The sequence below is a fragment of the Heloderma suspectum genome, chromosome 8, assembly GCF_057233095.1.
Source record: "Heloderma suspectum isolate Gila_16-S chromosome 8, 16-S_ref, whole genome shotgun sequence".
Taxonomy (NCBI): Eukaryota; Metazoa; Chordata; class Lepidosauria; order Squamata; family Helodermatidae; genus Heloderma; species Heloderma suspectum.
The window spans coordinates 17,913,993-17,927,026 of NC_139465.1; the positions used below are offsets into that span (position 1 = coordinate 17,913,993).

General features: G+C 39.5%; 1 protein-coding gene across 12 annotated transcripts in view; it reads right to left on the bottom strand.

The window, feature by feature from the left end:
* PHKB (phosphorylase kinase regulatory subunit beta) overlaps positions 1 to 13,034 on the bottom strand; it is a 203,902-nt gene that overhangs the window by 168,525 nt on the left and 22,343 nt on the right. For 11 of the 12 annotated variants that reach the window (XM_084813030.1, XM_084813043.1, XM_084813038.1 and 8 more), the window contains 2 exons: positions 5,874 to 5,963; positions 2,516 to 2,654 (listed from right to left, as the gene is read on the bottom strand). In XM_084813030.1, coding sequence (XP_084669156.1) covers positions 2,516 to 2,654; positions 5,874 to 5,963 — 229 coding nt within the window. Of the gene's footprint in view, positions 1 to 2,515; positions 2,655 to 5,873; positions 5,964 to 13,034 lie in introns of those variants that run through there. The other variant, XM_084813036.1, reaches the window with a different exon arrangement.

Consider the following 13,034-nt stretch of genomic DNA (forward strand, 5'->3'; position numbering starts at 1 on the left):
TGTTTTATTTAGCTGTAAAAGGGTTTAATGTGTGTTTTGAGTTATTTTGGTATTTTTAAATATTAGTTTTGGATATTTAATTACTTGATATCTGTAATTTTAAGTTTGTATGGTTTAATATTGAGTTTTTGTTTATTGATATGGTCTGATAAACTGATCATTATGATGACAATGATACTACTGATGATATTTTTAGATGCAAGTTGAAAAACCAATGTCATCCATGTGAGAGCTGGAAGCCAAGAACTGAATGGTTGACGGTATCTTTTGTTAACAGAAGCCAAAGTAGCTGGGTTTATGACCCACCCACCCCACCCCCTGACAAAAGTACGTGTTAAAACCTGAAGAGAAGAATTCAGGGGAAGGATGGTTTTGGAGGCGGGTTGGTTGGTATTTTCAAGGTCAAATGCAAGAATGAGGGAGACAAGATTTCTCATACAACAACCTGACAGTTGGAGAAGGAAGGCAGGAGGAGCAGCTTCTGCCGCAACATTGGCTAGTTAGCTATACAATAAAGGACACATATAAGCTACAGCGGGAGCTCTAGACACATTTTAAGGAAGATTCAGACAAATTGGAACGAGTTCAGAGAAGGGCAACAAAGGTGATCAGGGGACTAGAAACTAAATCCTACAAAGAAAAGACTGAAGGAACTGGGTACGCTTAACCTTGAGAAGAGAAGACTGACGAAGCGCATGATAACACTTTTCAAGTACTGAAAGGCTTGTCACACAGAAGAGGGCTGCAACCTGTTCTCTATTATTTAAGTCTGTAGGACACAAAATAACACGCAAGTTATAGGAAGGAAACTTTCAGCTGAACATCAGGAAAAACTTCCCAACTCTCAGAGTAGTCAGACAATGGAACTAACTGCCTAGAGAAGTACTGGGCTCTCTGTCACTGGAGGTATTCAAGCAAAGACTGGATAGCCATCTGTCAAGGATGCTCTCAACTAGATTCCTGCACTGGGCAAGGGATTGGACATGAGTGGGCTAAGTGCCCCCTTCCAACTCTACGTTTCTATTGGGCTGGGCCTACTTGAGTCCTCTGATCTTGGGACCTACCTGAGGCCAAGGCAGCTTCTGAGGCTTTAGTTAGAAGGCAAGGTTGATTTAGGTAATGCAATCAGCTGAATATTTTGATGGTGGGATGGGGAAGCAGGCATCTACATGGCAAACAATGCAGGTTTGCCCTGTGATAAGCATAACACTGGACACGTGATGTGAAACAATAGAAAAGTAGGGCCTGGAGTAATTGCAGGATCCTATAATCACACCTGGGCTATCTCTTGAGGCTACCCAAACCGGGCTTCACCTAGAACCCAGGCAGAGAAGTGGTGCACTCAGAAGATAGCAAATAGAAGACTTAATTCTATTTTGTAAGTTTAAAGCTCTTTGCCCACCTTTGCAATAACTCTTGGGGCTATAAACCTCAGTCTCTCAATAAAAACCATCTTAAGACCATTTACTCTGTATAATAGTTGACAAAAGAAAGAAAAACCTCCACCCATGACATAAAAGGTTCTTTTATGAGTTTTGTTATTTTAGGACTCAATTACCACCAGAGTTTTAATGTCATGATACATTTGGATCAGAGTCTCTTTCTCTCCAATTCGGGCTGCCACCACCTAATGTCGTTTCTTACGCCACTTTCTTTCAGTATTTAGCTTTATGCTGTTCACTATTGGTGTTAATATTTAGTAGTATCTTATCTCTACCTAACATAATATTTAATCACGTGCTGCATCAGAAAACTGGTACCAGTGAAAACTTAAAGGCGCTAAGATGAAGACTTTTTGTTTGTGTACTGTAAACTGCCCAAAGAACTTTGTTATGGAACACACTCAGATGTCATAAATAAATAAATAAATAAATAAATAAATAAATAAAGCTGGCATGATGAAATGGTGCATAATCCACCAACATTCATACAGGAAAGGGCCCACGGGGGAAGATAATATTGTTTTAATAATGTTTATAGTGCACTCCCTGAAAGATAAGTGGGATGAGCTACAAACACACACATTCTCCATGGATGTGTCTGCAAAAAGGAAGAAAGGCTGATACTGCAGCTATTAGAAATCCACAGCAATAGGCAGTGATGAAACTGTGGAAAACTGGAGGAAGGCACAGACTTGGCATTATGATAATCAGCACCAGGAACCTAGTCTTGTCTAGAGACATTTGTTCTTCAGGAATTCAAGGTAAACAAATGAGCAAAATAGAAGAAAATCTATCTCGTAACATTGAAATAAGTTACTTACCTGGTGACTTGTCACAGAAAGAATTACCTTTAAGCAGCTAGACAAGTAAGCTTTATTTTATTTATTGAAAATGATTTTCAGGCTCTCTTTAAGGGTGGAACCCTTCCATACTTTGTTTTGTTTGTTTCCCTTTTTAGTCACAAATGCCTAATATGGGAATATGCAGGCAGGCTGGTCATTCAATAGTTCTGTGGACTTAATTTAATTGTACTCAATGCAACTGGTCACACAAACAAAAAACAATCCACTTACCTGTAGGCAAGTGCCAGTGCCCATACGCATGCAGCACAATAAAGACTGTCATGTACTTTTGCCCTTTGGTTTTCACCAAGCGTTTTTGTGGGAAAGAGACCAGTGGTTGGACTTTGAAAAAGTAACACCGTTGATTTGACTGTCAAGAGAAGGAAAGCAAAAATGACTTCCAATTTCTCCTAAAAAGGAAATTTTTCTCTTCAGAAAAAGAAAACAGCACTTAAAAAAGGAAGAATAGGAGGGGGAAATAAAACGGAAACAGTTAATGATGTAACATGGAAGAGAAATATATCAAAAGAAAGCGTACAGAGTTTTTACTGTTTTCTGCTATCTCTTGGTCGTTTTTTCTCCCTGCCTTTTTTCTTCAGAATCCTTGACAACATTTTTGACTGCAGTTTCCAAGATACTTTATCTACGCTACAAAAAGTCATTTAACTGTTATAGTTTCTTCAAGGAACCCTGAGGACAGTCTTTCTTTGCGATACCTAGTGAGTGTATCACAGCATTTTCAGTACCTAAACAAAACCACAATTCCTCGTTCCTTTGTAAGTATGGATGGAAACACCTGACAGGATGTGAAATCTTCCTTGCCATCTGAGCAGGATGATAAAGTCTATAGAGATGATCACACTATGTGGGGATGATGTCTTTCACCCTGAGGTAGCTTGCTCATCCTGCCAAGTGGTAAGGGAACATGTTAGCATGCATCAGGTGTACAGCTGTAGTTAAAAAAATGAAAATAAAAAATGGGCACCCTCTGTCACTTTTATATCAATTTGTGTTTCTAGTTTAGGTGTGGTCTTATAAGGTTGTATCCAACGTTAGTGCTATTTAAAGAAGACCCATTAAAATGAATGGGAAGTAGGTTATTCAAGACTAAGTAGCCCCATTTATTTCAGTGGTTCTACCCTAAAGGCATAATACTATCCATCTTTAGATGGAAAAAAGGCCCACAACTCCCAGCAATCCCCAGTCAGCCATAGGATTGCACCTAGTGGGACTAATGTTGAATACAAACCATAGTGACCTTTCAAATTCTCTCAGTTTACATTTTTTCCACTTGTTTAATGATTGATGGATATTAAACAATGACATTTGGATCATTTTTGGAGCCCAAAACAACTTGAGGAGGAAATATTGAAGCAATTTCATTCTAGGTGGAAGCTACTTATGATTCAGTCATGGTTTCTTGTAAAAAAAATATTTTTTTGTTCACAGGAAGTTTTCAATCATATCTCACTTTATAATCACATTTTTGTTCTGTATTTATATAAAATGATTAGAATTAGCAATTTCAATTATTCTTGAGGAAATTCTATCCACAGTATTTAAAGTTAATTTAATCTCAGCTAGAAGTTCAGGCAACAGACCAATACTACTTTTTGTAATTTTATAATGTCTATATTGGGAGAGGAAAGAGAGGAAAAGAGAGTGGAAAAAAAGATTCCTTTAAATATGGCATTTCTCAAATAATTATATCCATTCCATCATTTTGGCTGGGATTCAAAGGGCTTCTTTTGTGGTAAGAAGGCACTTTCACTCACACAAGGGGAGGTCCCACATTTCTGCTTATTTCACCTTTTGGCTGCAGCCCCCCTCCCCTTCAATACTGCACACTGTTTCAAGGGTTCCCTCAACCCTCAGGAGTGACTTTGAAGTGGGGTACAACAGGCTACAGTGGAAGAAAGAGGCAGAGAAGCCCTACTGGATGAACAGAGCTCCACTCGCATTTCTCTGGAACAAAGTCCTTACGCTCCTCTTTCCTTGGTGCCATTTCCCAGGCACCACTGAATGTGTTCCATTGCTACATCGCCAATAACAACATTCCAGTGGATAACTCCACCCCTCTCGGGTTACAATACCATACGTCAAAGTAGCTGAGACTTGCAGCAGCAAAAAGCTGGTAGAGATACCAGTCATGCCAGCATTCCAGGTACAACTAATTGAAGACAGTGTCCACCACTTGAGTGGATGGCATAATCCCACTGTAGTCATAACAAATATATAACACAATAATGTAGCCCACCTTTTGTTATAATTTTTCTCCCCCTTTATTTGAACTATCTTCATATAAGATGAGTATTTGTTAAACAAACATACAAACAAACAATATTCAGACTTTTCCAAGAATGCCACCCAAGTCAATGCCTCTAGCGGGTTGTCAGTTTAATTATCTATTTTGAGTATAACATGAAGATCCTTGATGAATGGCGAAGGGAGGCACAGTTGCTACGTTTTAGAATTAAACTGAATGGTCATCTACTCCAATGGTAAGACGAGAAAGACTCTAAAAGAGACCAAAATACGGACATCTCAAAACTCTGCCAGCACATCCATTTGACAATTATGTTTCGCAAGCCGTAAGAGTGTTTCTGCTTGACTGTTGTAGGCTGTGCTCTCCTTGCTGATTTTTTACTACTGAATAATTAAGTTCACTAGTCCAGTGGTGAATCGCACAGCCATTACCTGGCTGGATTCAAGCAAATGGGCTGGCACTTACTGCTCGAAGACGCAGCACATTTAAGGAGGCCATATGGCTCACGGTTGGTTGTTTGATTTGAAAGATGAGATAAAACAACTATATGTCCATGAATTCCAGCAATGATCAGCGCCATCTGAAAATAATCTAGCCTACATATTACTTCAGACTGAATATGTGAAAACAAGAGAGCATCACCACATAATGAACATGTTATGTTCCCAGTTATATGACATGACAAGAACATGCATTTATTTTTTCTTACTAAGCCACCGCGGCCCCTTTAATTATCCTACCTTTCTTTTTAAAAATAATTTCAAAGTTGCTAATACAAAAATAGAAGAAAAATACAACAAAAATAAAAAATATCAAGAAGAAGCACTAATAATGATTTTTTTAAAGTAGCACAAATAGTCAGCAAGAAAATGGGTTTACCCCTCCCCAGCAACATAGCAGCAGAGAAAAAAAACCACAGCTAGGTCAGTCTCCAACAAAAGCCTCCTTAAACAGCCCAGTTTCAACAATAGGGTGAAATGAAAGAAGGCACCAGGCGGGCTTTCCTGGGGAGGGTATTTCACAGTGCTAGTACCAAAACTGACAAGGTCCTACTTCTTATATTCACCCACCATAACTGAAGTTGATGCAAGAACCCAGAGCAGGATCTATGATGCTGACCCAAGTGCACAGACAGAAATATACAAAAGGAGGTACCCAATTTCAAACTATTTGGGCCTTAAATGACCAGCATGAATTTTCAACAGACTGACGACCCCAGAGAAGAACACACAAAGTGATTATTTGTCAAGTGTTTAAGGGGTTACATTCACTACACACACACACATGCCCCTACCAGAACAATTTATTTCTTATTTGACTTACCTATTTGGTAGTAATGATCCAACTTATCCCATATACTCTCTCCATCTGGCTTTGGAAGATTAATGCTTTTAAGAGGTTCATACACAGAGCCTAAAAAAGAAGGTTTGAGGCCTTGATTACAACTGCAGCAATAACATCAAATTAGAACTACAGTCCTCATAAAGGTATTAAGAATGCCCTTTTACATATTAATTTTCAGTGTTTATACCCTGCCTTTCTAATGAATATCCAATGATAAAACCAAAACAATCAATAAAACCAACAATGATAAAAAAAATCCAACAACAACCTTTAATAAGACAAGCAGAGTAAAAACATAACAACCTAAGAATGATACATTTACAAAAAGTTCACTGAAATAAAACAGTGTTTGCCATCGGTCTAAAACCAAGCAGCAAAGGGGCCAGGCAAAGCTCCCTTTGGATGTTGTTTCAGATCTTGGGCACCACAGCTGAAGAGGCCCCATCCAGTGCAGGATGATGGCCCCTGAAGCAGCACCTAAGATGAACTAAGTCCTTTAGCGAAGAACTCTGGAAAAAGCTTGGGTCTCATTCACTCCAGAGATATCAAAACAGCGAGGGCACTTCCACAACAGACGGAAAGCTAACATTTAGTACACAGAGTCCAAGATAGCTTGACTTATTAAAAATATCTGAAAACAGCATGTTTACATCCAACATTCAAATGTTTAAGTGCTCCTCATAATAACCAGTACTCCAAGTAAAAGAAGCTAAGTAGCAATGAAACAGATGGGTGTGTGGGAGTCCCCTATTCTCAGATGTGAACTAGCTTTCTACTGGGAGAAAGGGGTATTTACAGCAGCAGCAAGGGCTGTTGCTATGCTCCCAGAATGCAACCTATAAGCATTCACTAGTTTACAATATTTTTCTTCTGTAATCAGATTTTACCAGAGGGAATAATAAAATAATCTGAATAAACAGAACTGCTATTTACAGAACTTTATAATGTAACACAGCCACACAGAAGAGACGACACACATTAGACCTTTATTATTAATATGACTTCATCTATTAGCTGAAAGCTGATTCATTCTAAGTAAAGCATGTACAATCATTACAGCTCATTTTACAATTTTATACAATCGTGACTAGTAAAAACAATGTGCTTCCACCCTTATCCAACCATTCTCCCCTATGTCTTCATATTGCCTGGCTTGCTCACTAAAATCTGGGGACCAATTACAAATCAGTACTGGATAGTCGTATATCAAAAATGTATCTGTTATTTGAATAAGATATTCATAGGTCATGTATATGGGCAATAAAGATGGAAGCCTCTCTAATTAGGCTTGATACTTCGTGCTCATTTTGTCAATAGATTATATGAAGCTTGAGTAAAATATTGACAATGTAATGCACCTAGCACAGCTGTAAAAGTATCCAGAACAAGCCATAGCGTATCTCACATCTAACAACAAGTCATGGTGTAGCGTTTTGTGCATGAACAGGCATGAACCTCAGGCTCACATACTCCCTCATCCCTCTTGTACACCACAAGATATGAACTGACTTCTGAGCAAATCATTATTTGCCATTCCATCCAAACTCATTATTAGATGGTTTGTGCATGCCATAGTTTGCCACAAACTCAGATCAAAACATGCTCCATAATTGTAGCTCATGGGCAAACTATAGTTCGTACAAACCATAGTCAGCTGGGATTAAATGGCAAACAATAGTTTGCCCAAACACCAAAAGTTAAAAAAAAAAATGGAGTGCGTGAGGGGAACAGAGTACACATAGGTCTGTAGTTAGCATTATGCCTTAATTATGCCCATGATTAAGCTTTAAATCTATTATGTCTTTGAGCATGAAGCCAATAGTAGTTTTCAAACTGTATTCCAGGGAACACTAGGATTCCATGGAAGTTTATGGTTCCTCAGCAAGAAAATCCCTAATGGTAGGCAAGCTTGTCTGAAAGGCACCACTACTGATTTCCCCCTTCAGTGCTGAGCCTCGAGAGAACAATGAGCATGTTCTAGGGTGTACTGAGTTCATTTGGGACAATAAAAAGCCCAACAGGAATGAACAGTACTCTGAATTATCAGGGTGCGAATCCTAGAACATATCTTGGAATCTTCTATAAGGCACAGAAGTTTCTCAGCAGACAAGTAGATGAGGAAAGAGTTCCCAGAAGAAAAATTTTGATTTATAAAAACAAAAAGTAATGTGATACCTTAAAGTCAAACAGCTGATTGTGGCATAAGCTTTTGTGGAACAGAACCCACTTCATCAGATGCATGAAGTTGGCGCACATGAACACACAAACACACATGCATGCACACACACACACATGCACACACCTGGGTGTATGGGTATATCTCTATAAGCTGCCAACGAATGACATTTTGTACACTGGATGATGTGGGTTCAGCGCACAAAAGCTTATGCCACAGTAAATCTGTCTTTAATACAAGGTTGTTAGTTTGCTGAAACAGATTTAACAGAGCTACCTCTCTGGAATTTAATTTATACCATTTTTCCACTTTAAAATTCTGTAGGATGCATCCAGTTGCAGTTATTTTTAGTTAATACAGTAATTCCTGATTAAATATCACAGCAAAATATGCTTTGCTCATGTCACCAGTTTTTTGATAAATGCTTTTAAAATAAATACTCATACAAAATGCAACAGATTTTTCTTTTTTTAAGATATTCAATCTCTATTCTACTTGCTGGAACACTTCATAAAAACGGCAGTGCCTGAGGTCAAGAAAATGGGTGGCATAGAGTGTTGTGTTTATTTAACATGTTGATTAGGGTGAAAAAAGACAGAGTAGCCTTAAATGTAAGGGGCCGCGGTGGCTTAGTGGTTAAGATGCTGAACTGCAGACTGGAAGGTCGGCAGGTCAGCAGTTCGAGACCCGAGTGCTGCGTGACGGAGTGAGCTCCCGTCTTCAGTCCCAGCTCCTGCCAACCTAGCAGTTCGAAAGCAAGAAATTGCAAGTAGATAAATAGGTACCGCCTTAACAGCGTTCCGTGCACCTCGGTGTTCAGTCATGCCGGCCACATGACCACGGAAGCGTCTTCGGACAGCGCTGGCTCTTCGGCTTAGAAATGGGGATGAGCACCGCACCCTAGAGTCGGACACGACTGGTTGGGGACACCTTTACCTTTACCTTTTAGCCTTCAATGTGTTTTTACTCTCATTTACAGGAAAACAGGTCAATACTTTGCATACTGATAAATCCTGCAACATATGAACACAACTAATTCTATTTAAAACTAATGCCAATTTATGCAGTCAATGTGTATAAAAAACAAGCCTGAATACTAACAGAGGAAGATTTGCTACAGGAAAGTCAAAGAAAGAACTATAAAACACAGTCTGTATGGTTTCATCAGGACATGAATCTGCAATACCAAACAAATCAACCTAGCAAAATAAGTTTAGGACAATTGCTACAAGCATTGTCACCTGCTAAGGAAAGTATTGTTCAATATTCCATGTAGCCTAGCTATATAAATGAAATACAACAATGAATATTACTTTATATGCAATGGAATTGGGAACCAAAATCAAGATACACTTTAAGATTCAAGGTTGCACTTGATTCAGTTCAAAATGAGCTGAAACTGTTGCAGAACCCAGAGTCAGAGAGACCACGGAGTGAAGGAAAAAGAGATTCTTTATTTAACGCGCGGGCTTAAGGCTGGAATCGTTTCCAAAGAGCCAGAAGCCCCGATTTACATTAGCACATTGGTTTTATAGACATTGTGACACATATGAAACGGCTCCTCCTCCCCCTCCCGCATGGGGTTGCAATCCTCAACATTTCTTCTCTTAGCACTATTGTTTATAATACAAGAACTGGGTTATAGGGTAGCCATGATAAGGAGAGAACAGAAGAGAACAGCAGAGAACAAGATATACAACTGTATGACCTTTGACAAGATAAGGAATTCCTGTGTCTCGTCAGCTTACAACAATATATTCAAGGGAGAAAGAGCTCAGCAATGAGCTGAGCATGAGACTGCAAGAGGCTACTTAGTCTGACCCCCGATATGGCTGCTACATTCCCCCCTTAAATGCATAATTTCATTACAATTATAGCATTACTGATAACTATACAAAGCTTTTTGTGACATACATATTACTTAGCCTCTTGTTGGGCTATTAGAGCATAGAGGGCAGCAGTTTTACTAGCTGAGACATAAAACAGATTGGTTAAACAGCGCATAAGACAAGGAACGCAGAGACATAACAGTATCTCTATGAACAACACTGGTAGAATTAGGATGAACAATGCTTTTAAGCCAGCTAAGATCTGGAAGCCAAGGGGTTAACTAATTGAGCTAATTGTTTTGTCTTATTGTTTTGTTAGCTACTATATTGTGCAGCTTGTTGATCTGTTTATTTACAGCATTGCCATTATCAGTTAAGTTAAAACAACAGAGCTTTTGGTGTGTCTCACAACTTAAATGATGAAGAAGGAAGAGGTAATCTATACCAGCTCTGTTTTCTAGAACTGCACCTTTTAGATCACGCAGCTTTTTATTTAACAATGACAATGCTCGTGAGATGGCATTTATGCATTTGGCTAAGCTGAAAGCTAACCGGTTGATTTCCAGACCATCAGCCAAGGCTAAACCTGGAACCTTAACCAGTGACATTGCTAAGGCCAATTTTTCTGAGTCAGAATATAACTGCACATGACTATTACAATTTTTAGTTAGTTGGAGTGCTCGAGGCTGCCGTCAACGGATTTTCTCGGGCTACAGGGGAAGAATTGGCACCAGTTCAATTGGCGGCTGAGGCAACATGGGTGGTTATCAGACAAGTTGGCAGGAATGAATGACCAAGTGCGGGAACCACATGTTTAAAACCATCCATGAGGCAAAAGTATGTGGGCATCATTAAAAGATATGTTTTGAATTTTATTACAGTGGAAGGGGGCCAGGGATAGCTTTATATTTTCTGGAAAAAATTTTGACAATTAAGCATTTGTGCACACGTAGCATTTGTTTCAGCAATGATGGGGGTGCGTAGAGTGAACTCTGTAGGGGGTAGGATCTTTGCAACTACGCCCCAATTAGCATTTTGGGAATAAGTTAAACTTACACCATAAACTTTTAACATGGTATCTTTTTGAATTTTCTCAGGATGTCTACAGACAGGTATTAGGCAAGAGCTAATAAGCCTGTTTGCAGGTATACCTCTTGGCAAACAAAAATGTTTTACTCTCGTGATGTTAGCCAGGTGAAGCCAGTAATTATCAGCAAATCACTGGGACAAACTTCTTTTTCCAGGGGCAGACCCCCCTTTTTGCACCTTATTAAGGAAACACAATGCAACACTACTAACACTACAACACGCATGTTTGATCTTCTTTGGGATCTGACCGTACGCTGGGCAGCTATTCACCTGGCAAGCTGCAGTAGGGTCTAGTCCCCTTCTTCAATTCTCCAGTTGCAGGTCTGACCGTACGCAGGGGGACAGTTTCCCGGTGTGTCCACAGTAAGGTCTAGCCTGAGTCTTCTTACTGCTTTTTCAGAATGATTTTTAAAGGATTTTCAGGATTTCTGTTTACAGTCTACTCTCCCCCTCTCGCTCTCTTGACTCGTGTCCAGTGTATCCAGGGTTTAATTCTAGCTGCTTTCATAGCTGCGGGGGTGGAAAGTATGACAGTTCTGAGTTCTTTCCATCTGGGAGTCAAAGGGTTATTTTTCCCTCTTTAACTCATACTTTAACTCTTGGTTGGAAAGGATGAGCTTCTGTGATGGGAATGGCTTATTTTTTTAAGACAAAGCGGCGCTGGGCTTGAAGAACTTTGCTCAGTGTTTGGACTTCTTGTTGCTTGCTTTTGATGCTGCTCCAGTGTCAATTATGAAGTCAATGTCATTGCCCCTCACAGTCAATGTCACGGCCCTTCTCAAGCTGTCTCCCTCTTCGCCCATTCTGGCCCCTTTGGTTTTCTCCTTTGTGTATTTGATTTATTTTATTTGGGCATTCATGCCACTAATGTCCATCTTGTCCACACTGGGCACACTGGTTCTTTTTTAAGAATCTTCTGCCTCTGCCGGGTCTTTTTTTTTCTTTCGTCCACGTCTTTTTGGGCCTCTGGGCTGAGGGAGGGGGGTATACTGGCGATAGGCATTTGAAAGATGCTCCAAGTACGCTCTGGGGCCTCGGTGGCACCTTGCAGCACTTTAGACACTTTGGTCATATTAACTGACTTCTTCATACCTGCTTTCATGGCTTCTAACAGCAGGGTTTGATACTGGGTGAGGCGCTCTAGCCCCACTTGTGTTTTGGGATTCCAGCAGGGGGGGGTTACTTACAAGGAGACTTTATTGGGTAACTTACAGCACACAGGCGTACTTAATGGTTGGATCAGACAGCTTCTCTGAACCACGAGCTATTGGGCTAAATGGGTTTTATACCATACATGTTACCCATGAGGCAGCACAACACTAGCAAGCATTTTCAGCATAGGCTAGAAGTGTTTGGTTCTCAGGCACAGCTTCCTGTAAACAACTTCGCTTCCCAAAGTGCTTGATAACACTTTTTATTTATTAGTATGGGAAGACAAATTTTTTCTCTTTCTTTTGCTTTCTTTTTCTTTGCTGATCTGCCTGTATTGCAGATCATGTTTCAAACTTTTTACACAAAACTTTCTGCTCCATGCACCAGCCTTGTCTCTTTATTTGTCTTTTTCAAGTTAAACTTACTTAAACTTTTCTGCCTTACACTAGTCCCACTGACACATTTGGGATAGGCCCCTCCTCTCCCTCTAGCTACATCTTCTTCATTTTAAAGAACTATTACATTATTGTGGCTACTTTACCCCAGGTAATAAGCTCCAGGCACAATCAGCTGCTTTTAATTTACCATGGGGGCAACTATGGCCACGCTTCTTTTTTTACAATTTTTTTTTTCTTTGCCTCTTGCCTTTTCTTTCTTCTTTTTTCTATCTGTCTTCTACTTTCTCTATTCCTTCTTTTCTACTTGCTTTTGTCTTTTCTCTTCGTCATCCATTGGGAACTACACTTAGTATCATTTGGAGTTGCAACTAACACTAATTTGCAAATATCACATATATTTCATGATATTTAAGAAATCATAAAATATACACAACAAACTTTTTCTGCAATTTAACACAATGAATGGAAAACACTTTTTGCATGGTAAGGCATGATG